At 42.5% G+C, this 27,422-nt stretch overlaps 1 protein-coding gene and 1 pseudogene across 1 annotated transcript; both read right to left on the reverse strand.

The window, feature by feature from the left end:
- Window positions 1-1,408: 1,408 nt before the first annotated feature.
- Window positions 1,409-14,343, reverse strand: LOC139543425 (patatin-like phospholipase domain-containing protein 7; annotated as a pseudogene).
- A 5,235-nt stretch (window positions 14,344-19,578) lies between these two features.
- LOC139544045 (chloride intracellular channel protein 4-like) lies at window positions 19,579-27,181 on the reverse strand. The gene is made up of 6 exons (XM_071350735.1): window positions 26,852-27,181; window positions 21,540-21,649; window positions 21,174-21,299; window positions 20,862-20,968; window positions 20,601-20,776; window positions 19,579-20,270 (listed from the first exon to the last, which is right to left on the reverse strand). The coding sequence occupies exons 1-6, from the start codon at window positions 26,885-26,887 to the stop codon at window positions 20,106-20,108; spliced, it is 720 nt and encodes a 239-aa protein (XP_071206836.1). The 5' UTR covers window positions 26,888-27,181; the 3' UTR covers window positions 19,579-20,105.
- Window positions 27,182-27,422: the final 241 nt, after the last annotated feature.

The following is a 27,422-nucleotide window of genomic DNA, read 5'->3' on the forward strand; positions in this document are numbered from 1 at the left end:
ACCTTGTCCCTCACGAGGAGTTTATTGGGCTATACAGGGTGTCGGAGACAACAGGCGAGGGCATTGCGAAAGTGGCAACTGAAGTGTTGTTGAGGCTCAATTTGCCCATGTCTGGCTTACGTGGGCAGAGTTACGATGGTGCCTCAAACATGGCAGGAAAATACACAGGTGCACAGGCAATTGTGAGAAGGCAGCAGCCATTAGCCCTCTATGTCCATTGTGGAGCACACTGTGTAAATCTGATTACACAGGCTGGCTGCTCAGCCTCCCCACTGATCCGGGATTCCCTTTCTTGGGTCCATCAGTTAGGTGTCCTCTATGGCCAGTCAGGAAAGTTTAAGAGCATGTTTGAATCAATTGCCACGTCCAAAGAAACACATCTGCCCACCCGGAAACCCCTATGTCCAACAAGGTGGAGTGTGCGGAATACTGCTATTAGAGCTGTGCTAGGGCAGTATGAGCGGGTACTAAGCAGCCTAGAGGAGAGTAGTTTTTAGTACATGACAGTACACTTACAAATTATTTATTTCATGTTATTTTATTTAAAATTGCATACTTTGTGCGACATACTTGTCCATAGCTGCTGTTTGAAGAGTTGAGACACTGACTGAAGGATATTTTGTTTGATTTATTTGGGTTTTTCATTGAAGTAGTTATTTTGCTTTTAGAACTGTACTTATTTTAAGCTTTTTGTTCTTGTAAAGATATTGTAGTAGACTCAGGCCAGTGGCACATTTAATGACTATATAAATGTATCAGAAAAAGTCAAATTAAAAGGTCAATTCAATACAGAGACTAACTTTGTGATGGTTCTCAATGGAGATTATTTTAGATGAGATCACACCATGTTCATTGTATTTATGAAAACTACACCCATACAGTGTACAGTACCATTGTCACCTACTGGCCTTTCTTGATATTGCTAGTTGTAAGTACGAATACCTGCATACATACTGGACTGGTAAGGAGCACTGCTATAACTATTATTAGTAGTAGTATTATAATGATTTAAACAAGTTGGTTAAACCCTTCAGTTAACTACTGTACCTATCAATTATTCAGTTGTAGGAATTATGGTTCCTCAATATACATTTAACATATTACAACGTAGGCTATGTGTTACAGCACTACTTTTGGTGTCCCCCTCAGGAATTGCTCTTGAGAAAATGTAATGTAATTGTCCCCTCTAAGGTTGATATCAGATTTTCGCCCCTGACTGTATGGATAAACACACATTAAAAAATATATACTGCATTGATTGGCTTAATGTCATGTGAGTACATCTATAAAGCTAGTTCTAGAGGTAAGTAAAGGCTAATGATTCATTAGTCAAATCAGCTGTGTTTTACAGCTGTCTTGGATGTGCCTGCACATTAGCACCATATAGCATCAGCCTACACACTATAGTTCACATTTTACCCCTCCCCCCACCAGTGCCTGGGGGAGGATGGCGACGTTTGCACCCCCTGTCCAGCAGATCTTCATCCTGAGGAAGAGGTGGAGCTACAGTGATTAGGTCATAAGGCTGATCTCAGGCTTTAGTCTCAAAGGAAAGAGAAAATGATGCAATACCGAGATAAACCAAGAAGAAACATCAACATTCAAAGCTTCACTGCACTGTGTCAGCAGTCTCCTCCCCCTTAGTGGTGTGTTCGCTGTAGTGATTGGATAGCTCAATGTCTGAGTAGGCACTCCCCACCGCCTCCTGCTATTAGTCTGTGGAGTAGTCGGACTGCTCTGACATATGGAAGAATGGAAAGAGGGAAGGGAAGAAAGAAAGGTAGTGAGAGGAAGAGAGTTGATAGGGGTAATAAAAGAGTGAGGTACAAGTACAACCGGAGGGAGGAAGGAAGGAGAAAGAGAGGGAAGGAGAAGTGTAAGTACAGGAACTGTAACAAAATGCCACTCTAGTCATAGGTGCATATTCATCATCATTTAACCAACCACTTCCGTGGCTCTGATCTGTGGCAGCATAAACACAACCCATCTCACAGAGCCCAAACAATGTTCAACAATAACAAGGAAGGAGGAAGACAAAAATAAAATAATATTTTATTTTCCCCAGGACAGCAATGTACAGGAGGCAGCGAGCCAATCCCATGAAGGAGAGATGGCACTTTTGTTGCCAAATAGCTAAGGTCTCAGGTCATTTGGTATTGTGGTCTTGTTGTTGCCTACACCTTGATGCCTGTTGGACCTCCATGACCTCCACAGCACTCTGCTGCTCTATGTGCAGATAAGATCATGTAGCAGCCTCACCGTCTACCAGAGCAGGTTTGGCCAGCTCGATGCGGAACACGATCTCAGCCAGGTCAGTGAAGGAGGCGTTGGGAAGGGTCACAGGTCCCTGCTGGACACATGGGACAGACAGTGCACAGGTATATTTGAATAGGGACTTCATACAGAAATCATTCAGAACAATCGCATTAAAATACACAATTTTACAATATCTTGTCATATATAGAGCACTCCTTTAAAAACAGCATCATCAAAACTCTGTAAATGTCTGCCATTCCATCTCTAATAGTGAGTAAGGTTTTTCTTCATTTTAATACTCCCTCCCTGATCCTCTCCTCACTCCCTGAACCTCTCCCTCACTCCCTGATACTCCCTCCCTGATCTTCCCTGATCCTCCCCTCACTCCCTGATCCTCTCCCTCACTCCCTCACTCCCTGATCCTCTCCCTCACTCCCTGATACTCCCTCCCTGATCCTCCCTGATCCTCCCCTCACTCCCTGATCCTCTCCCTCACTCCCTGATCCTCTCCCTCACTCCCTGATCCTCTCCATCACTCCATGATCCGCTCCCTCACTCCCTGATCCTCTCCCTCACTCCCTGATCCTCTCCCTTACTCCCTGATCCTCTCCATCACTCCATGATCCTCTCCCTCACTCCCTGATCCTCCCCTCACTCCCTGATCCTCTCCCTCACTCCCTGATCTTCTCCCTCACTCCCTGATACTCCCTCCCCGATCCTCCCCTCACTCCCTGATCCTCTCCCTCCCTCCCCGATCCTCCCCTCACTCCCTGATCCTCTCCCTCACTCCCTGATCCTCTCCATCACTCCCTGATCCCCTCCATCACTCCATGATTCTCTCCCTCACTCCCTGATACTCACTCCCTGATCCTTTCCCTCACTCCCTGATCCTCTCCCTCACTCCCTGATCCTCACTGATACTCCCTCCCTCGCTGATACTCCCTCCCTCCCTGATACTCACTCCCTCCCTCCCATTGTTGTTGCTCTGTGTGTTACAAGACTCCTCCTGGTGGTGGTCCTACAGCATGTTCTCTACCACTCCACTGCGAATCCACACATCAAACACAGTGTTGCCATGCTGGTAACCCACCTCCTGCAGGACACACACATCATTCTCACACACAAACAATATATACAAGCCTGAATCTAATGTAGCTAATCTCAGACAATCCTTGAAAACCTTTTCACACTTTTGACTGAGGAGGAGGAAAGATAGATGAATGGTGAAGTGTGAAGAAGTGAGGTCTAGAGTAAGAGGGAGAGCAAGAGGAAGCAAAAAAGAGACTGAATGACAGACCAACTCCCCATGTCGAAGACAAAGAGTGAGACTCACAGGGATCTTGTCGAACTTGCCAAACTCCAGTGTGCGATAGCGGTTTATGGGCGGTCTGATGAACTCGCAGTAGTCACTGCTCTTCACTGATGCACACAACACACGTAGGGCAGCCACATCTACAGGGGTCAAAGGTCAAATACCATCCTGACAACTGAACTGTGCTCATACCTCCAGTGTCTTATTGTTGCGTCCCAAATGACACCCTATTCCTTATAGTGCACTACTTTTGAAAAGAGCAAAAACAGTGCACTAAATAGGGAACAGGGTACAATTTGGGACACATCCTAAGTAATCCTATACATTTCAAGTAATTATTAAAAAAATGACATGTATATTCTTAGTAAACAAAAACAAACTTTCACTCCGATATGAACCCAATATCAAGTCATATAAATGAATTGCAAATTAGCACAAGCCATTAAAGGTGTATTAATAACATATATTTGGTTTACACAGTACCTGAGGCTGTAGTCCTATGCAGTGCTGTGAGAGAGGCTCACATTCACTTTCTCTGCCAGTTAGTCCCAAGACTCCAGCTGTGCTGTGAAGGTGTCTCTTCCTCACCAATCTGCTTGCCCTTGAACACTGTAAATGCTGGAGTTGAAGGCAGCGCCAGAGAACATAGAAGTGATGGGGTAGGTCAGGTCCAACACCTTTTTAAAATCTGATGTCATCTCCTGCAACACACCATCAAAAAGACTGGGAACAAATCGATGAGAACCCTTATAATTCACCTTTAATTTCACCACTTTGTCCCATTGAAGTCACAAGACTTCTTAAACCATCCTGGCCAAAATGTAAACACTTGCCAATAGGCGACAGTTAAAGGTTGAGTGAAGATCAAATTAATATTTCTAAATTTGTCTTTCCTGGATTCCTTGCGTCCTCTCTCCTTGCCTCCTTCTCAAGGTATTTTGGACAAAAATATCCAATCTCCCTCCCCTTTGACTTTTTCTTCCAATGCATTTTGAGAAGGAGGCGAGGACGGAGGACGCAACGAATTGAGGAAAGAAGAACTGAGAAAGAGTCTCTCACCATGGCCCACTCTCATGCCCTCTTTCTCATGCGGCTGTGGTCCTCTGTGTCCAGCGCCCCCATCAGGGAGCCGATGGAAACGCCACCCACCAGGTCCACAGGGATCCCTGCCTCACTCAGAGCAGAGAGAGAGAGACTCCCTCATCAAACTTAAAGGAATGTGGATTGACGTAATGTCTCGGCTTTCATCATGTGTGTGGTTCTGATGACTAACCAGTCTCTGCAGCGTTCCCTGTGTCTGGCAGGTGTAAAAACAGATTGCAGTGCAGATGTTTTGAAACGGTTTCACACAACAGACTCACAACTCATCTCTACTTATGTTCACTGTTAGTGATTGTAACTGCCAAGTAAACGTCTTGTTTTACATCACCACATATGTCAAAACTAGTACCACACCAATTCACAAGGGGAACAAGACACATAGTTCAAGGCACTTAACAAAACACAAGAGAGAGACAAGAGGAACCAACCTTGAAACAGGAGAAGAGAGAGGAGAGACATGAGAACAAGATACAATTAAAAGAGCGAGAAATTACATGTGGAAGCAGTCAGTGATTTGAGTGTATCATGGTATGACTTCACAGAAATGACTAGTGACTATATATAGTGCTTAGTGATGTCAGTGATGTAGAAGTCAGAGATCAGGAGTCATTGGGTCGTACCTGGCTCCTCCTCCCCCATATGAGGGCGATGGCATTGCCGGTCAGCACCCTGGGCAGGGGGGAAAAGTCTGAATGGCAGTTAGCTGGCTTTTAGAACACAAGCTGGTACATCTCTATCTGCAGAGGAGAGACAGACACTCAGAAGAGCTTAACACAATAGTTCCTAAATGGTTGGACACTAGAAATAACAGTGGGGTTATCTGGCAAGTCTACCTTCGTTATGGGTGGTGTCTGATTGTGCAGTTTTGGCAGATCAGATGTGTGTGTTTGCGTGCGTGCGTGCGTGCGTGTGCATACCAGTTTGGGCAGGCTCCTCTTGGAGTAGACCCTGCGTGAGCAGGAGAGGTGCAGGTGTCTGGAGATCCAGCTCCTCATGTTGAGCCACCACAGTGCCCTGGGGTGGTGGGCCATCCTCCCTGTGTAACAACACCAGCTGCTTCTGGGCCCTCACCTCACTGCCCTCCAGCATCTGCTCCAACTACAGGGTCAAAGAGAAAAGGTCAACTAGAGAATAAAAGGTCAGCGAAAGGTCAGACAAAGGGAAGTAGGGCACAGTTTGTCTAAAACTATACAAACAGACGTATAATGCATACAACAGCCTGTATGCCCATTTCTGTATATGATAATTACATTCAACAGGCATAGTAGGCACATAATACAGTGCATTCGGAAAGTATTCAGACCCCGTCCCCTTTTCCACATTTTGTTACGTTACAGCCTTATTCTAAAATAGATACAAAACATTTCCCCCTCAATCTACACACAATATCACATAATGACAATGCAAAAACAAGTTTAGACATTTAGCAAATATATACAATTTAAAAAACAGAAAACCTTACTTACATAAGAATTCAGACCCTTTGCTATGAGACTCGAAATTGAGCTCAGGTGCATCCTAATTCCATTGATCATCCTTGAGAGTCCACCTTTGGTAAATTCAAATGATTGGACATGATTTGGAAAGGCACACACCTGTCTATATAAGGTCCCACAGTTGACAGTGCATGTCAGAGAAAAAAACCAAGCCATGAGGTCGAAGGAATTGTCTGTAGAGCTCCGAGACAGGATTGTGTCGAGGCACAGATCTGGGGAAGGGTACCAGAAAATGACCTATGCATTGAAGGTCCCCAAGAACACAGTTGCCTCCATCATTCTTAAATGGAAGAAGTTTGGAACCACCAAGATTCTTCCTAGAGCTGGCCGCCCGGCCAAACTGAGCAATCGGGGAAGAAGGGTCTTGGTCAGGGAGGTGACCAAGAACCCGATGGTCACTCTGACGGTTCTCCACAGTTCCTCTGTGGAGATGGGAGAACCTTCCAGAAGGACAACCATCTCTGCAGCACTCCACCAATCAGAACTTTACGGTAGAGTGGCAAGACAGAAGCCACTCCTCAGTAAAAGGCACATGACAGCCCGCTTGGAGTTTGCCAAAAGTCACCTAAAGAACTCTGACCATAAGAAACAAGATTCTCTGGTCTGATGAAACCAAGATTGAACTATTTAGCGTGAATGCCAAGTGTCACGTCTGGAGGAAACCTGGCACCACCCTTAAGGTGAAGCATGGTGGTGGCAGCATCATGCTGTGGGGATGTTTTCAGAGGCAGGGACTGGGAGACTAGTCAGGATCGAGGGAAAGATGAACAGAGCAAAGTACACAGAGAGCCTTAAAGTTAATATTATTGGATCTGCGCATACAAAAGACTAGTGGCTGTTGCTTAAATTCAACAGAACTTTTAAACTGACTTTATAAACATTTTATAACAGGTGCCAGAAGAATCTTTAGATCGGTCGTGCTGAAGAATTAGGTAGTGTCATATGAAATGGGACTACGGTGTTCTAAAATGTTGCTATCATGACGTTTTGGCACCGTGATATTACCGTGGTCCCGATATACCGTGCAACACTAATTTGATTACCATATTTAACCATATATACTACGTACATATTACTGTATATTATACGTTATATGGTACTCCCTGTCCAAAACTGCTCACCTGCAGCTTGATGATGCCCAGCAGGTCTGGACGATGGCGCTGACCTTGCTGGGGTGAACGTTGTCAGAGCATCCCTCACTGTCTGTGTAGTGGAACACCGCCAAGGGTGTGTGCTGCATGGTCACACTATTCTTCAGGATGGACTGGAGGAGAGGTGGGAGGACAGAGAGGGAAGGGGAGTGATTCAGACATTAGTGAAGCAGACGCAGGCCCAGAGGCAAAGGTATCGGTGACCCAAATGGCACCCTATTCTCTATATGACATATAGGGAATAGTGTTTCATTTGGGTCACACAGAGAGGTGTAAAGGAGAGGGAAGGGAGGAAGAATGGAGGCTCACCTTATAAATGACAGGGCTGGAGGGGCGTTCGTCTATGGTGACTCTGGCCAGCTCGTATGGGGGGGGGTTGGAGACAGGGTTCTCCTGTAGGTGTAGGTGGGGTCTGTGTGGGATCCTGACCAGACTCCCCTCTCCTACCACCCCAGTAACCGTCACAAATTGTGTGTGAAATTAGGTTGTGTGTGTGTGTGAGCACGATATCGCTGGAGTGTGTACTGTACTGTGTAAGTGTGTGTATCACCGGGTTGAAGAGCTCTGTGGTCAGGCCCAGGTAGTTATGTAAGGGCAGGAAGCTCACTCTCTGGAGTTGCACCATGATTATCTGGGACACACACACCAACGTGGATCAAACACCACAATGGCTGTAATACAGCCACAAGAGCACTATTCTTCAGAACAATCAGGGTGTACTTTCAACTCAGGTTAAGCAGAGTTTACATCCTTGGGTGTCTCCCAAATGGCACCCTATTTCCTACATAGTGCACTACTTTCGACTAGGGCCCATAGGGAATAGGGTGCAATTTGAGACGCAGACATTGCCATTAGGGGGTCTCATCCAAACAGTCCTGTTTGTTTGAATGGGTTTAGGACCAGGCTGAGGGTTGGGGTCATACCTGAATGACGCGCATTAGAGTTTCGGGGTACTACTCAAACACAGACTGGAAGGCTTCCTGCAGACGCAGGTTAGTGAAGCAAGACGCAGCCCGTGCTGACAGTGTCTTATAGGGGGCGGAGTAACCCTGAGGGACACAGGAACCAACCAATCACACAAGGAAGAGATGGGAAATAAGACAGAGAGAGCGAAGGAGGGTTAACCAGAGTGACCTAATCTGGTAAAGGAAGATGGAAATAGATTAATGTGGATGGAACACTGAAATAAGAAGAGGAGGATAGAGGGAGGAATAGACAGATTGAAAAATAAGCAGGAGAAGAATAGAGAGGGAGCAAAGATGAACAGAGGTATAGCAGTGGAGGGAGGGAGGGATGAGCTGAGAGCTGGCTGGGAGGAGGGAGAGATGCATGGATAGGTGAAGAGGTGGGTAGAGGAGAACAGAGGCTGTGTGAGGCGTGTCAGATGGAACGGAGATATAGTCTTGTGCAAAATGACAGCCAATTCCCTATATAGTGCTCTACTTTTGACAACTGCCCTATGGTCAAATGTAGTGCACTATAAAGGGAATAGGGTGCCATTTGGGACGAGACTATATTTCCACTCCATCTGATGTCCAGAATACTGAGTAGGCTATGAACACTGTCCCCCGGGAGCACGTCCTTCACAACCGGCTCTGTACCATCCTGTACCACACACGAAAGCTAAATTCCCCTATGTGCACGGAGTGACTCATAAAAATACATCTATGATATTGACTAAGCAAAAATGTCAGTGGATGCTGGTGTTAGGGTTAAGGCTAATTCTGAATACACCATGGGTTTCATGGTGTATTCCCAGCAGGTATTCTAGCCTGGTCTTCTGTCTTCGTGGATGCAGTGTTCCAGACGTCCGTCCTGGACCACGTAGATGCTATTGTAATCATCTCCCAGCCGGAACAGCCCCTCCCCTTTATGTAGCTCCACAAGACCATGTGACAACACAGCTCCAGGAACGTTTCAAAGTGGCCAAGCACCCTGAGAGCAGAGGGAGACAACATAGAGTTAGACAGAGAACACACACACTGCTACTGGTGTGTGAGAGTGGAGAGTGGAGTTCTGCACGTCAAACTCAGTCAGGTCAGCCTCCAGTAGGGATGGAGGGGGCTCCTTGGGCTGAAGGGTTGGGAGCTTCTTACAGATACGCAGGATCCTAGAACATACACACACATTAGATGGCATAGAATAGTGCGCCCTTCTTAAATATAATTTCCTCTTTTTTGAGTAGTGGTGTGACAGCCTCTAAAGATGGTAGCCTACCTGCAAGCTATACTCAGGACTTTGGGTCTCTTCCGAGGGCACTGCTTGGACACTCGAGGTAGAGGACAGAGGGGAGGACAGGGTCTGGACCTGCAAGTGACAGAGAGAGACAGAGAGGGAATCCATGGAAGGAAGGGGATGAAGGGATGAGATACGAAAGGCACAAAATGCTACTTTGCTCTGCGTTCTAGATGGGAAACACGTAACTAACATTTCTTATCATCAGAAGACAAATCACAGGAGATTCACACTCAATTCCAAGAATTGATACGTAACATTCTGAAATTATAAAGGCGTCAGAAATTAATTTAAATTCAAAAGAATGGGAATAAGGATTGGCATGCTAAACTCCTGGGCCTCTATTCATAAAGTGTCTCAGAGAATAAATAATTGCTGATTTAGGATCAGGTCCCTGCTGACCATATAATCATATTTATTTGAATTGAAAAGTTTAACTAATCCTAGATCAGCCATCCTACTCTGAGGCACTTTATGAGTACGGGTGTCACGTTCTGACCTTTATTTCCTTTGTTTTGTCTTTATTTAGTATGGTCAGGGCGTGCGTTGGGGTGGGCAGTCTATGTGTGTTTTTCTATGTTGGGGTTTTGTGTTCAGCCTGGTATGATTCTCAATCAGAGGCAGCTGTCAATCGCTGTCCCTGATTGAGAATCATACTTAGGTAGCCTGGGTTTCACTTTTGGTTTGTGGGTGTTTGTTTCCGTGTCAGTGTTTGTTCGCCACACGGTACTGTTTCGTTTGATCATCGTTTATTGTTTTTGTTCCTGTGTTCAGTTTTGGGATTTTTATTAAAAACATGAACACTTACCACGCTGCGCTTTGGTCCGATCCTTCTACCACCACAGATGATCGTTACAACGGGCCATGATAAACGATGCAAGGAATGGAGATAAGTGACTTGGTGAAGAGTCTCTTCCATTTCCCAAGTAAAAGGTAGTATGTAGTGAAATCAGGAGGAAACCCCGACTGGGACTCAATCCCAGGTCCAGTGACTGTCAACCTAACACCGTATGCCAGGAGATCTGACCCTCTTGACGAGCTCGCTAGGTCTTGGGTTAAGGTCGCTACAGTAGGCATACCTTTCTGTCAATAGGTTGGTAAGTAGGAGAGTGAACAGATGTGTATCCCAAATGGCACCCTATTCATTGGTGCATTACTTTTGACCAGAGCCTTATGGGACCAGGTCAAAAGTAGTGGCACTATAAAGGGATTAGGGTGCCAAATGAAACACATTTTAAGAATGACTAACCTTCCTCATTATCTTCCTGCCGTAGAAGAGCACCTTGTCTCTCTTCCTGAAGTGATAGCGGGGAACAGCCTGCTGTCCACCTTCCAACACAGACACAACATGCTATCAACATAGATAACACCGCTTTTGTGAGCAATAGTGGCTAGTAAACAGAGTGCAAAATACAACTAGGCCTATATAGTATACAGCACAGATGGAAAGGATGTCCTGTGAACAAGGATTCTCTGTTCAGGACCAACAGTTATTATTCGCCAATGCTGGTGTGGTCAAATTTAGCTCATTGTCCCAATACGTTTTCAGTGTGTATAATGTCAAGTTCAATATCAACTGTGTTCTTGGTCCACATGCTTGTCCCATGAAGCAGGGAGGCAGAGGATGGATGACTGTATATTCTATAGATGAAGAGCACCACAATGCCAATTAAGGACTGCCACCCCAGCCCGATCATCACGCCAGACAACTGGACAAGATACATTAAATTACAGTGTTCTATTCAATTCGCTTTTGCGCAATTTCTTGTCCAATATGAACCAGTTGAAAAAACGTTTCCTCCTGGCTGTCCCACCACCAATTTACATCACTAGCCAATCAATGTGTCACGCCCTGATCTGTTTCACCTGTCCTTGTGATTGTCTCCACCCCCTCCAGGTGTTGCTTATTTTCCCCAGCGTATTTATCCCTGTGTTTCCTGTCTCTCTGTGCCAGTTTGTCTTGTATGTTTCCAAGTCAAACAGCATTTCCCCCCCGTTCTCCTGCTTTTGCATTCTCCTTTTTCTAGTCCTCCCGGTTTTAACCCTTGCCTGTTTCTAGACTTTGTACCCGCCTGCCTGACATTTCTGCCTGCCTTGACCACGAGCCTGTCTGCCACTCTGTACCTCCTGGACTCTGATCTGGTTTTGACCTTTTTGCCTGTCCACGACCATTCTCTTGCCTACCCCTTTGGATTAACTTCACTAGGGTAGGGGGCAGCATTTGGAATTTTGGATGAAAAGCGTGCCCAAAGTAAACTGCCTGCTACTCAGGCCCAGAAGCTAGGATATGCATATAATTGGTAGATTTGGATAGAAAACACTCTAAAGTTAATGTAATAATAATAATGTAAATAATGTCTGAGTATAACAGAACTGATATGGCAGGTGAAAACCTGAGGAAAATCCATCCAGCAAGTGCTTTTATTTTGAAATGCCTGTTTTTCCATTGAAAGCCAAAGACTTAGGACCCAGTTCATGATCTCTATGGCTTCCTCTACATGTGGCCAGTCTTTAGGCATTGTTTTAGGCTTTTACTCTGAAAAATGAGGGAGATACAGCACTTTCAATGAGAGGACAGTGGACATTTCCAGACATAAGTCCAGCACGTGCCCGGGAGAGCGCCTTTCTTGTTTCTCCTTTTCTATTGACGAAGCTTTTGTCCGGTTGAAACATTATTGATTATTTATGACAAAAACAACCCGAGGATTGATTTTAAACATCGTTTGACATGTTTCTATGAACTTTTATGGTGATTTTGGGATTTTTCGTCTGTCTTTTGTGACTGCGCTTTGTTCCCAATGTATTTCTGAACAAAACACACCAACAAAACAGAGGTTTTTGGACATAAAGAGGGACATTATCGAACAAAACAAACATTTATTGTGTAACATGGAGTCTTCGGAGTGCAACCATATGAAGATCATCAAAGGTAAGTGATACAGTTTATCGCTATTTCTGACTTTTGTTACTCCTCTTCTTGGCTGCTAACTGTTTGTAATGATTTGTCTGCTGGGCGCTGTTCTCAGATAATCGCATGGTTTGCTTTCGCCGTAAAGCCTTTTTGAAATCTGACAGCGGTTGGATTAACAATAAGTTTATCTTTAAGCTGGTGTATAACATTTGTATCATTTATGTATGTTGATTATGATAATGTCTGTTTTGAGTTTCACACTCTGCAATTTCACCGGATGTTTGAGACAGTGGATTATTGAACAAAACGCGCTAACAAAATTTGTAAAAAAATAAATGACCCTTATCTTCAGCAAGGTCCTCCATAGAGATTCGAGAGTATTTCGTTAACAAGTTTCTCTTCCCTCAATCTTTGAAGTTCAGCAATTTCTTTACCTCTCTTCATGGCTGTTTGACTTATTTCATACTTCATTCATTCCCAATATTTCCCATAAGACTTAACTGGAGGAAAGTCCAACAATTTTTCTTGTATAATATCTTTGGCATCCATCTTGAAATCATCTTCCAACAGTCTGCTATTGAGTTTCCAATAACTCCGATTCGGTTTATTAACTTCAGAGCCATTAATATTTAAAGATAAGAATACAACTTTATGATCCATAAGAATTGATGTTTCAATGGATACCTGGAATACATTATCTAATGAATTAGAAATCAACCAGAAGTCAATTATTGACTGTCTGGACAGTCCTTTTTATCAGGATATTTATATCTCCAAATATTGAATAATCCAAGACATAGATTATTAAACTCAGGATTAACTATGCTGGATCTGGTAGGAGGACATCTGTCAATCATCACATTAGATACATAATTTAAATTTCCACCTAAGATAATTTTGATATCCTGAAATACACCTTTAACTCTATAAATCTCTTCTTCAAATTCTTGAAATAGTATCCTGTTTTGTTTGTTGTTGGATGGATAGATATTCCCTAATAAAAACATTTCACTTTTCAAATTCGGTTAAACTTAACCAAAGCCCAGAGTGGTGAGTCTTACTACTGATGACCGTCCCTTTAAATGCACCTCTTAACTGCTACACCTGCAGAGTGGTTGTTGCCATATGATAACCAGATATTGTTACCCCATTGATTTTTCCAAAAGCTAGATCGGAAGAACAAGCATGAGTCTTTTGTAGAAAGTAAAAGGCTGCATTAAACCGTTTGCAATACAGGAAAATAGCCTTAAGTTTGAGTAAATTAAGAATACCCCTGACATTAATTGAACAAGGAGATAAAGACAAACTTCAACCAACAACCTTGTTATGCTAATATAAGCTTTTCCTAAGGATATGTAACTCAGAAGGATGTCCATCTCATTATTAACCTCTCCAACAAAAACAAACACTGGTCATAAAGTAACCAAATTATTCTTATTCCCACAAGGGGGAGACATTGTGTAGACATTACAATAAGCAGTTATTCACCCATAGTTAGTGTTCAGTTTACCAGTTTTCAGGTCAGCCTTTTCTCATTCAAGTGTTTGTGTAAATTCTTTACAATAAAAGGCTGCTTTTCACCTGGCAATTAGGCAGTGTTTAGGCCTGCCAGTTCTGGCTGAGTTAGACTCTGGCTGTCTCTCAAATGTTTCGATTTTGCCACATTTCTTTCCCATCGATGATCACTCTTGCACTGACAAAAAATGCAGTTTTCCCTGCCTTTGGAGCTGCAGCCACCATCGGTCACAGTTTCTCCCGTGTCACTTTGTCCGCAGAGATCAGATCCTCCGTGAACCTCAATTTGTGCTTGATGAAGAACTCACGTGTAGATCTGTTGGTGACCCGGATGATGGTTGTCCTTGGTCTCTTGTCTTGATCCATGAGTCTTCCGAAACGATGAACGATGTCCACATTTTCCTGAAGTTTGGCTTTTGATTGGGGAATGACAGCTCCACAGATGTCAACAACTCTGCATTTGATGTCCTCACCCGCCTGCTCTGGAATTACATGGAGCCTCAAGTTCCACCTGCACTAGCATCTCTCCTCCTCATTCACCTTTTGCTTGAGTTCAGCCACCTTCTTTTCATTTTCCTGGCAGATAACTTCCACCTTCATGCCACTTTTGAGGGTTTTCACTTCTCCAGAGAAAGTCAACAGATGTTTTTATGGCCTCATCGTATTCCTCCTAACCATGTCCTCCAAGCCATCTGCCCTTTCATCTATCTCTGCTGTCAAAAGCATCACAATATTGTTTTGCATCTCAAGAAGTGACACCCTCATCTTTTTCCCCTGGGGCTTGACTGGAGTGTCGGGGTCATAAGGTAACGGCCTGAGCTGGGGACTGGATGGGCGCAGGTTGTCAGCAGTGTTGTCCGTGCATTGGAGAGACATGTCAACAAGATAAAAATACATTTGAAATGTCTTTATTAGTTTGGAACTTTTGTGAGTAATGTTTACTGTTAATTTTGTATTGTTTGTTTATCTATTTCACTTGCTTTGGCAATGCAAACATATGTTTCCGTGCCAATAAAGCCCCTTGAATTGAGTTGGTCTGTCCTAAAGCATGTATTGGTATTACAAGCTAGTTACTTTCTTAGGTCGTTTTGTTCTAGCATGACACACCTACATATTTGTTCTAGCTAAGCACTAACACGGTTGAATTAAACCCAGTTGATGAATCAGGTGTTGCTCGGCAAGGCTGCTACCAAACCCGATTGGTCTTCAGGAGAGAAACATTTCTGCTCTTAAATTTTGGATTTCATTATTTACTGGAAGTAGGAACAATCCTAAATCTAAGTTTAAAAAGTAGATGGTACCTGCTGTTGGCTACCATAATGTGTAACACCACAGATAAAAGGGGAAACCTGTCTTTGGTGTAACTAGTAGGCTAATGTCAGCTAGCTTTCTCCGCTACACTGGACTGCTACACTGGACTGGCTATCATTTGGCGCAACCCTTGAATGGAATGTATGACAGGTTTAACTTGACAAAAGTTGAATCATTTTATAAATTTAAAATACAAGTTTAGGCTTTGGAGTGATTCAGAGACCATCCTTATCTTACTGCAGTGGGCTAAATCAGGGTCACACTGAGCGTTTCTTGGTAGTGTTTAACAAATCTACTTTGAAACAAAAGGATCCAAGTCTACCTCCCAAGGTGGCTTGGAAGGTAGACTTGAAATGTACAAACTATGGCATAAGGGAACGATGAGTGGATAAAATAATATAGCGGGCTCCGGAGTGGCTCAGTGGTCTAAGGCACTGTATCTCAGTGCTAGAGGCATCACTACAGACCCTGGTTCAATCCCGTGCTGTATCACAACCAGCTGGGATCGGGAGTCCCATGGGGTGGTGCACAATCGGGTTAGCGGAGGGGTGGGCCGTCATTGAAAAATAAGAATTTGTTCTTAACTGACTTGCCTAGTTAAATAAAGGTTAATAAAAAAATTGGATTAAGACATTAATGAGCAAGCCAGATGTAGGCAATATAACTATTTGTTCAGCACCTTTGAAATGTGAAGCAACAGAATTCAGAACCTGGGCCATTCTTACGGTATTCTCCCTGTACGCCAAGCCAGGACAGTAGGATAAATAAAGGGGGCATATAAGCAGAAAATGCTTTCATTTTCTGCTTATATGCCCCCTTGATTTATCCTCTTACAAAATTTGATGATGACATTTCTCTAAAACAAGCTATAGAATACATGTGCTCCACCAAGTCAGAACAGTAGGCTAGGTTATGGGGGGGGGAAAGGGAGCAAATTATTATGGTGAGGCACATGGCTACTAACAGCTTACTACACAACATACACTTAGTATTACTTTCTTAGCTACAGTATACATATCTCCCTGGCATATTACATCATTTATGCAGCAGCATACAATATATTTTTGGACCCACAGTTGTGTGGTCCTTCTTGTGGGCAAATTTTATCATGACACTTTGTCATCGAGGTCTGGCGTTCTCTGGATTTATGGTGCTCTCAAGACAACTGGGAACTCGAAAAGAAAAAAAAAACAAGGTTGAATCATGACGTCGGTGCTCTAGAAAGAGGCCTGAGTTCCCTACTTGGAATTCCGAGTTGGATGACAGTTCAAAACTTATTTTCCTAGTCGGAGCTCGTTTTTTTCGAGTTCCCAGTTGTCTTGAACTCACTGAAGTCTGGCTTGACAGCATGGCCAATGTATTCAACTTTTTCTGGCCCATGGTTTTATGTGAATGTTTATCCTTTTAAGCTTGGAAAAGAGTCCCTTAAACTCAAGACTTGGCCAGTTGATCATTGACGTGATTCATGATGATGACTGCTTGTCTAGCTTGCTAGCTAAGATTTTGAAAGTATAATGTTGGCATGATCAGTCCAATCAAAGCTATGGTAGATATAACGTGATTTGACAATTGTATCTGTGGCCAACGACCTTGAGCCTTCTTGGATGGGCACTTCTAATGTAAATCAATGGTAGCACCCAAGGTGGATTGAACTTTCAAGCTCTCCCTGTAGATTTTGCAGTGACGTAGTGTCCACCCCTTACCAACCCCCATGCTCTGCATTTTCCGCTGGCTGCCTCTCCACCACAGAAAGCACTGAGCTAGGCTAAAAAGCCTGCCTTTTGGAGCTGCCTTACTCAAGAAAGCAAAAAAGAGACTATGTTTAAACATTTTTACATTACATTTTACATTGGTTACAAACTGATATGTGACACATATTATAATAACATGTGTAGTGTTTGAGAGATAAGCAGCATGTTATTATGCACACCTGGTTAAAATGGTATTCACGTGTTCAGTGCGTGATATTGGAAATGTGTATCTGATTGGATGCGCATAGTTTTATTGGCAGGCCTCATTGGTTGTTGGCCAAGGTACTCAATTGTGTTTTCCTTTGAGCAGGTGCAGATGGACACAGCTTGGAACCGGCTATGTAGTATCCACTGTCATCTTGGAAATAAACCTCTTTGTGATGTTAATGCTTTATACTGTCAAGTTTCTCTTTACAATAACTAAAAAGAACCTGCTTCCTTTAACCGGGGATGCAACAACATGCAAAGCAAGCAACAAAACAATTTTTTTTGTATATACAGTACCAGTCAAAAGTTTGGACACACCTACTCATTCAAGGGTTTTTCTTTATTTTTACTATTTTCTACATTGTAGAATAATAGTGAAGACATCATCTTCTTATTATTGGTGTCCTTTAGTAGTGGTCAGCATATGTGGGAACTCCTTCAAGACTGTTGGAAAAGCGTTACAGGTGAAGCTGGTTGAGGGAATGCCAACAGTATGCAAAGCTGTCATCAAGGCAACGGGTGGCCTACAAAAGGCACCTAAAGGACTCTCAGACCATGAGAAACAAGATTCTCTGGTCTTATGAAACCAAGATTGAACTCTTTCGCCTGAATGCCAAGCGTCACATCTGGAGAAAACCTGGCACCATCCCTACGGTGCAGCACGGTGGTGGCAGCATCAGGGACTGGGAGACTAGTCAGGATCAAGGGAAAGATGAATGGAACAAAGTACATAGATATCCTTAATGAAATCCTGCTCCAGAGTGCTCAGGACCTCAGATTGTGGTGAAGGTTTACCTTCCAACAGGACAATGACCCTAAGCACACAGCCAAGACAAGGCAGGAGTGGCTTTCGGGACAGGTCTCTGAATGTCCTTCAGTGCCCCAGCCAGAGCCTGGACTTGATCTAATATCTCTGGAGAATCCTGAAAATAGCTGTGCAGTGATGCTCCCAATTCAACCTGACAGAGAGGAGAAACTCCCCAAATACAGATCTGCCAAGCTTGTAGCATCATACCCAAGAAGATGCGAGGCTGTAATCGCTGCGTTTCAACAAAGTACTGAGTAAAGGGTCTGAATACTTATGTAAATTAGATATTTCTGTTTCTTATTTTAATAAATGTGCAAAAATCTATAAAAAACTGTTTTTGCTTTAACATTATGAAGTATTGTGTGTAAATTGATGAGGGGAAAAATATATTTAATAAATTTTAGAATAAGGCTAAATGTGAAAAGTCAAGGGGTCTGACTACTTTCCGAATGCACTGTGTGTTATCACCTTCCTCCCTCTCCCTCTGAAAGGTCCTCTCAGTTTTTGTTGGTATCTTTCTTTGACATTAGTATTTCCCCAGCTGAAGATTCACCTCCTGATACTTTTGTCTGTCTTGTTCTTTTCTTCAATGATATTTCCAACGACATCTTCGTCATCAGTCGCTTCTGTCCTCATCTCCTCTTTTGTCTTTCTCCACTTCTTTACTCTCTTCTCTTTCAATCTCTCCCTTTCAATAGGGTTACTGTCACAACTTCCGCCGAAGTCGGTCCCTCTCCTTGTTCGGCGGTCGACGTCACCGGCCTTCTAGCCATCGCCGATCCACTTTTCATTTTCCATTTGTTTTGTCTTTGTCTTACACACCTGTTTTCAATTCCCCAATTACTTGTTCATTATTTAACCCTCTGTTCCCCCATGTCTGTTTGTGAGTAATTGTTTGTATGTAGTACGGTCCGTTAATGTGGGCTCTCTTTTTGTATTGCATTTGTATATGTTGAGTGAAGTACGTTTATTTACTCATATCTGCTGTCCTGCGCCTGACTCCGCTACACACAGACCACATTACAATATAAGAGAAGTTCAGTGTTTCTTCCACTGAACTGACTGTCTGTATCATAGATAATATATCTATTCTGTTAGAACCAAAACCAGGGTTGGGTAGGTTACTTTCTAAATGTAATCTGTTACAGTTACTAGTTACCTGTCCAAAATTGTAATCAGTAACATAACTTTTGGATTACCCAAACACAATAACTTCTCTGATTTTCTGCCGTTACTTTTGGATTACTTTCCCCTCGAGGCATTAGAAGACAAAAAGGATCCATCAAATGCATTTGGTGTGTCATCATAGTGGTCTCTGACTTGTGATTATTCCACCCATAGAATTGATCATTCTCATTTTATGATTCCACCCACAGCAATGAAAACAGGTTGCAAGCCAAACACTTTTAGATAAGCCAATTAAAATTAGGTTTAGGCCTACTCAGACTAATATTTATCTGGGCATTGCTATGATAGTAATTTCAATATAGCACATTTCATTAATGAAAAACCTATCAATCCACATACAATAGTACCACAATTATATTTTGTTTACTTGGCATTTGACATAATGCTTTCTCTTTGTCTCTCAGGGATAGAACATCCAGATCCTTACAATTGCCATACAAAGTGTGCACATTGCTAGATTTTTAAAGTGAGCATAAATTACATTGAAAGATTATTAAAATTTATGTTTTAACAGTTGAGTATAATTCAAGGAACGCAAATATCTACAGAAACTAAACAGGCAACACATAATTGTATTGCACACACATTGTAATAGTACATATATGAGCAGACCTTCACCCTGTACACACAGCGTTATACACAAATGTGTTACTGACAGAAGACAGACATGCCTCATTCTGAGGCACAGGCAGCAGGCTTATTTTTCTGCTCCTCTACACATAAATCATGGCTTCATAGCCCTCTTTCCCCTTTTATATTTCTTCTCTTGTCTAAACATACCTTCTTCAACTCCTCTTTTACTCTGTCTGCCCCCCTCCCTCTCTATCTCTCATTGCCCTCCTCTCTCCCCCTCCTCTCCTGATCTACTTGTTGAGGTATTTGGCCACCGAGTGGTAGGCCAGTAGGATCTCAGAATCCTTGGGGCAGGTATAGCGGAACTCGTCCTGCTGGTAGGCCTTGGTCAGGTAGCGGGTCAGACCGGGCAGAGCCACAGGGATCTCAAAGTCACGGTACTTCCTACACACCACCTGTGGTGAGCAAGAGAGGGGAAAAGGGAGTCAACATGACACACACTGAACCACACTGAACAACATTTTCATCTGTTTACTAGTAGCACAGTGGTGCTAGTGGTACTTGCAGTCATACAGACTAATAAAAAAACCAATATTCCCATTGCTTAAACCATAGCTACACATCTGAGTGCACCTATAAATACTGTAAAAGGAATAGACCTTTGCCCTTCTTGATAGAGATTGAGATGGTTCCAACAAAGAGGAGCAGAATAGAGGAAAGTACAATAGATGACACTAGCAAAGGTGATGTAATCTAGGACTTCCTGGAATGCTTGATCTGATAACCTTGACTATGTTGAGCTTGGGCAGCAGGTTGCAGTCAGCCAGACTGAGGGAGTTCCCATCCAGATAGTGCCGTGATGACTTGGGGACGTCTGGGTTTTGGTTCAGCTCGTGTAGGAGTGGCGTCAGCAGGTACTGATCCAACTTCATCAGGCTCTTCAGAAACTTCTTCTCAAGCACTGAAAAGCAGCAAAGCCTCATAAAAAACAGAACTACTGTTTCAATGACTCATCCATCAATTTCAAAACAAGGAGGGGCTCTTACTATCGTTGAGTCCAGGGTTAGGGTTCTTGATGTATGCAGAGAACTTGTGGAAGATGTCATCTCCAGCACCGTTGGACTCCTTGTAGCGACAGCACAGCTTGGGGTACCTGGAAAGGTAATGCCATTAGCTCTCAGCTTTCTGAGTTAGTTGAGCCAGTGGAGGATACATTTGACTGCAAAGATGTTAATTGCCCTGTAATAAACATTTATTTATTAATGACTTGTCTCTTTTGGTGTGTGTGTGTGTGTGTGTGTGTGTGTGTGTGCGTGCGTGCGTGAATTTATGCCTGTTGATGTTCATCACACACTCACTGTGGCGGAGCCAGTGCCTCCTCTAGGAACTCCTCGATCTTGTTGGTGTCGGTGCGCACCTCTCCGCCGAAGATGAGGAACGGGGGCTGAGAGCCTGGGGCAAGGTCCTTCAGCACTTCTGGAGCCCTGACAGAAAGGGGACCAGATAAAACACATGGGGGAGAAAAGCTTTCTAATTGCACACTTCATCTATCACACACAATCCTCTAGTTATTCTATCAGTGTTAGCAGTTCATAAGTAGTTGTTACCTGGACATGTATGGACAAGCTCTTCGATTCATGCCTGGCTTGGACGGATTGAACTGTTGCATTAAGTGCATCATTGTGGAGAGTGTATGTGCGTGAGAGTGAAAGCCACATATATACCTTTTCATGTCTACTGTGGTGAGGGTGAAGTTGGCCCCTTTCAGCCAGAGGATCATAAAGAGTCGCTGACAGAAGGGACAGTTCCCCACACTCTCCCCATCATCACTGGCCTATCGGGTGGATGGGTGGAGGTTGGAGGGGTGTGCGATAGAGAAGGAAAATGGACAGAATAAAAATGTGGTCTCTTCAATCAGTCAGTAATTCGTGTTTTTCAATTGTTTCATAATGTAAGTACAGTGTAAGAAAGACGATTAATTGTTATAGTACTTTCTACACTTTACTAACTTACGTAGTTACACTGCAATAAGGACACAGTAATGTAAAGTTTACATTTTTATTTATATAGCACTTCTTACAACACCTGTACATCCTATGATGTAACCTTTGAGAATCAACATAACTGAGTCATTGGAATGTGAGGAAGCGAAGGCGTTTTCAGCAGCAGGGGATAAAGCCTCCAAACTGGAGACGCCTCTTTTCAGTTTCTGTTCAACTGACCTGGATTCTCACAGAAACACACCGATACTCAGTAACTGTACAGGATATAATGTAAACACAAGCTTTTACTAAGAGGTTACATTGCTCCATCGAAAAACAACTTTTTGAAATCACTGTTTTTATTTTCCACAATATACACTACCGGTCAAAGGTTTTAGAACACCTACTCATTCAAGGGTTTTTCGTATTTAAAAAAAAATATTTTCTACCTTGTAGAATAATAGGGAAGTCATCAAGACTATGAAATAACACATATGGAATCATGTAGTAACCAAACAAGTGTTAAACAAATCAAAATATATTTCACATTTGAGATTCTTCACATAGCCACTCTTGCCATGATAACACCTTTGCACACTTGGCATTCTCTCAACCAGCTTCATGAGGTAGTCACCTGGAATGCATTTCAATTAACAGATGTGCCTTCTTAAAAGTTAGTTTGTGGAATATCTTTCCTTCTTAATGCGTTTGAGCCAATCAGTTGTGTTGTGACAAAGTAGGGGCAGTATACAGAAGATAGCCATATTTGGTATAAGACCAAGTCTATATTAGGGTAAGAACAGCTCAAATAAGCAAAGAGAAACAACAGTCCATCATTACTTTAAGAAATGAAGGTTAGTCAATGCAGAAAATTTCATGAACTTTGAAACTTCAAGTTTCTTCAAGTGCAGTCGCAAAAACCATCAAGTGCTATGATGAAACTGGTTCTCATGAGGACCGCCACAAGAATGGAAGGCCCAGAGTTACCTCTGCTGCACAGGATAAGTTCATTAGAGTTACCAGCCTCCGAAATTGCAGCCCAAATAAATGCCTCACAGACTTCAAGTAACAGACACATTTCAACATCAACTGTTCAGAGGAAACTGCGTGAATCAGGCCTTCATGGTCGAATTGCTGCAAAGAACCTACTACTAAAGGACACCAATAATAAGAAGAGACTTGCTTGGGCCAAGAAACACGAGCAATGAACCTTAGACAGGTGGAAATTTGTCCTTTGGTCTGGAGTCCAAATTGGAGATTTTGGGCTTCTACCGCTGTGTCTTTGTGAGACGCGGTGTGGGTGAATGGATGATCTCTGCATGTGTGGTTCTCACTGTAAAGTATGGAGGAGGAGGTATTATGGTGTGGGGGTGCTTGCTGGTGACACTGTCTGTGATTTATTTAGAATTCAAGGCACACTTAACCAGCATGGCTACCACAGCATTCTGCAGCGATACGCCATCCCATCTGGTTTTGGCTTAGTGGGACTATCATTTGTTTTTCAACAGGACAATGACCAAACACACCTCCAGGCTGTGTAAGGGCTATTTTACAAAGAAAGAGAGTGATGGAGTGCTGCATCAAATGACATGGCCTCCACAATCCCCCGACCTCAACCCAATTGAGATGGTTTGGGATGAGTCGGACTGCATGGAAAAGCAGCCAACAAGTGCTCAGCATATTTTTCCAAGACTGTTGGAAAAGCATTCCTCATGAAGCTGGTTGAGAGAATGCCAAGAGTGTACAAAGCTGTCATCAAGGCAAAGGGTGGCTATTTGAAGAATCTCAAATATAAAATATATTTTGATTTGTTTAACACTTTTTTGGTTGCTACATGATTCCACGTGTTATTTTATAGTGTTGATGTCTTCACTATTATTCTACTGTAATACCCTTGTTAGAACCAAGTATTGAGTTTATTTGTTATAATTAATTGGTATTAGATTTAAAAGGTGATTGAATTTCTCCCAAATTGTAATGTTGTTAATGCATTTCTTTTGAAGAAATATTTCTTTAATGTATAATTGAATAGGTTGGTTTACTTTTAAGTTTAAGTTTAAGTTTTGACCAATAAGGTCGCTTGTTAAACTGTGGTCAATGGGAGAGTTGACCTGGTTAACGGGAGGCCTGGGGGAAAAAGGAGAGGGAGAGAGACGTTGAGAAAAGGATGGACGTTACATTATGACTGTTGGTGAAGAAAAATTATAAAAGGAGACGATAAAAATAAAACAAAATTGATACCTACCGAGTTTTGAAGGGAAATGTTGTTTTTATTTTATAAGAGAGTTGTTATAATTTTGTTAAGAAAGACTTAGTAAAGACTGAAGCTACCGTCTCATCGTATTTGGGTATTTGACAGCCTTGAGGTTAGCCTAGCCTAGCCTAGCTTGCTAGCGGAACCCCTCGCAAACAGCCAGTGAAATTGCAGGGCGCCAAATTCAACAGAAATCTCATAATTCAATTATTATTATTTTTTTACATAATTTTAAAGATCAAATTCTCGTTAATCCAACCACAGTGTCCGATTTCAAAAAAGGCTTTTCGGCGAAAGCAGAACATATCATTATGTTAGGTCAGCAACTAGTCACAGAAAGCATACAGCGATTTTCCAACCAAAGAGAGGGGTCACAAAAAGCAGAAATAGAGATAAAATGAATCACTAACCTTTGATATTCTTCATCAGATGACACTCCCGGGACAACGTGTTACACAATACATGTATGTTTTGTTCTATCAATGTCTTATTTATATCCAAAAACCTCAGTTTACATTTGGCTTTGCCTCCATCACATCCCGTCAATTTGCCACAGAGCCACATCAATTTACAGAAATACTCATAATAAACATTGATAAAAGATACAAGTGTTATTCACAGAATTAAAGATTTACTTCTCCTTAATGCAACTGCTGTGTCAGATTTCCAAAAAACTTTACGGAAAAAGCAAACCATGCAATAATCTGAGTGCGGCACTCAGACAACAAATCAAGCCAAACAGATATCCGCCATGTTGGAGTAAACAGAAGTCAGAAATAGCATTATAAATATTCACTTACCTTTGATGATCTTCATCAGAATGCACTCCCAGGAATCCCAGTTCCACAATAAATATTTGATTTGTTCGATAAAGTTCATCTTTATGTCCAAATACCTCCTTTTCGTTTGCGCGTTTAGCACAGTAATCAAAATTCATGACGCGCCAGCACTAGGTGCAGACGAAAAGTCAAAGAGTTCCGTTACAGTCCGTAGAAATATGTCAAACGAAGTATAGAATCAATCTTTAGGATGTTTTTAACATAAATCTTCAATAATGTTCCAACTGGAGAATTCCTTTGTCTTCAGAAATGCAATGGAACTCAAGCTAACTCTCACGTGAACGCGCATGGTCAGCTCATGGCACTCTGGGAGAGACCTTACTCAATCCCCTCTCATTCACCCCCACTTCACAGTAGAAGCATCAAACAGGGTTCTAAAGACTGTTGACATCTAGTGGGAGCCTTAGGAAGTGTATATGACCCCATAGACACTGTGTATTCGATAGGCCAAGAGTTGAAAAACTACAAACCTCAGATTTCCGACTTCCTGGTTGGATTTTTCTCAGGTTTTCGCCTGCCATATGAGTTCTGTTATACTCACAGACATCATTTAAACAGTTTTAGAAACTTCAGAGTGTTTTCTATCCAAATCTACTAATAATATGCATATATTAGCAACTGTGACTGAGTAGCAGGCAGTTTACTCTGGGCACGCTTTTCATCCAAACGTGAAAATGCTGCCCCCTATCCCAAACAGGCTAGCATCGTGTGACACCGAGAGAGAATTGCTTGGGAAAGGTTTACGAGGTCATGTTCCCATAGGATATCGGTTACTGCTAAAGAGTACTGTCTGCATTGATAGCCGTGCTTGCTGTGGATCTTGTGAGGAAACCTGCAAGGAACTGCCATACTTCACTGAGGGAATATCTACGTGTAGTGAGTAACCACAACGGTGGGGTGCTTCTGGACTTTATGTGTGTCGTCATTTTTTTTTAGCTCCAACGCGTGCCAACAGGTTAAGCAAGCTTTAAATAATTTGGACATGGGTTGTGCACGACTCATTGGGGTTTATTATTTGTATTTCTTTTGATGTGGTGCTTTGAAAATGTAATAATACACATCTTGAACCTTGTGTATGTTGCCTTGGTGGAGTCATTTACTGTTTCAATTGAATTTAATGCATGGGAAAGTATATCCTTATACAATAACAAAAATCTATAATCATTCCATCTGAAGTTAATACCCTATTTGTCATCACCCTAGATAGTTTACAATAGGGATTCTTATTGGAGATGTCCTTCTCACCTGACATCCCCATGCTGTTGAGATATTCTACTTAAGTTAATAGAGATTCAAATTCGAGCCTGGTGAGATGGTTACACTACAATGTAGAAAAATAGTAAAAATTAAGAAAATCCCTTGAATGAGTGTTCTAAAACTTTTGACCGGTAGTGTAGTTGAATTCCCTGGAACATGTATGGTATACTAATGGGAGCTTACCACATGCTAATTTTCTTGTAGTTATAGCAACTAGCCATGTGACTTACAAATACACCTGGACTCACATATAATAAAGTTTCTGCTTTTCTATTAGGTTTATTTACAGATGTAAGAGTCACGCTGTTGCAGGAGAACTTTCCTGCAATGCAGGACATTGAAAATGTGTAGTGTATTTGAGGTTTTAAAAGCCTTCTGACGTTTGCAATTTCCACTTTGAAATGTTGGACTTTATTTCCCATACAATTTTTTTAAATCAACCCTACAAAAATGTCCATTAATTATAATCCACATCATAATTCCCATTTCCTGTTGCTTCAGGATTATTTTCCTGCTGTAGCAAACTGGCTCAATTTAAGATCCTACATTTGTATGAACAAATATTTATTCTTTCCTTGCTGTAAGCTGTCTCTGGAATTAAAATGTACAACCTGTTGTTCTAAAACAGGACTAAAGTTTAAAATTTAAATACAGTAGGCCTAATACAGGCTCCATTGGAGGAAAGTTAGGTTTCTGACTCTTACCTTGATGAAGAGTTCAATCTTGGAGCCTTCAGCCATCTCGCTCAGACCCTTAGAGCCTAGAAACTAGTTACTGTTGGTTCTCAGAGGAGTGAGAGCTGTCAATGTCAGCCTGTCCTCATGTGTGTATCCTGATCCACACACATACGGCTAAATCACCATAGGTCACTGAAGGTCAGAAGAAGCTATGGATCCAAAAGGTCCGACTGCTGTTGTAAAAAAAGATGGTCAGCTCCTTGATGGGAGCAACAACATTGTTTTTTTAACCACTCCTTTATTCCTCTCTCTCTCCCTCTTTAGTGGCTCTAACTCTCCTCTATCCGTTTCTGTGTCTCTCACCACACCCGTCATGTCTCTGACATTTAGCATACACCCCCACCAGACCTACCAGTCAGACCAGTAAAGTCAGATCACTCCACCTATTCTCACTCTCCCACAGGCCTCCATTTTCCCAATACAATGTAATGTCAGTGTGGCTCTCTTCGTCTCCCACGTTGGTTTAAAACGTGATTTCAGAGCAAGGGCCCATCAAGTAGAGAGAGGCCAGTGAATGAGAATACAGTTCAAGAGTAGC

This window comes from Salvelinus alpinus, chromosome 18, assembly GCF_045679555.1.
Source record: "Salvelinus alpinus chromosome 18, SLU_Salpinus.1, whole genome shotgun sequence".
Taxonomy (NCBI): Eukaryota; Metazoa; Chordata; class Actinopteri; order Salmoniformes; family Salmonidae; genus Salvelinus; species Salvelinus alpinus.

Excerpts from the sequence above, each read along its gene's own strand:
- LOC139544045 (XM_071350735.1), bottom strand. The coding sequence starts at position 26,887 with ATGGCTGAAGGCTCCAAGATTGAACTCTTCATCAAG. Across the intron at positions 21,650-26,851 it reads AGATTGAACTCTTCATCAAG|GCCAGTGATGATGGGGAGAG; the intron begins GTAAGAGTCAGA and ends TCCACCCGATAG. Across the intron at positions 20,969-21,173 it reads GAGGCACTGGCTCCGCCACA|GTACCCCAAGCTGTGCTGTC; the intron begins GTGAGTGTGTGA and ends TTACCTTTCCAG.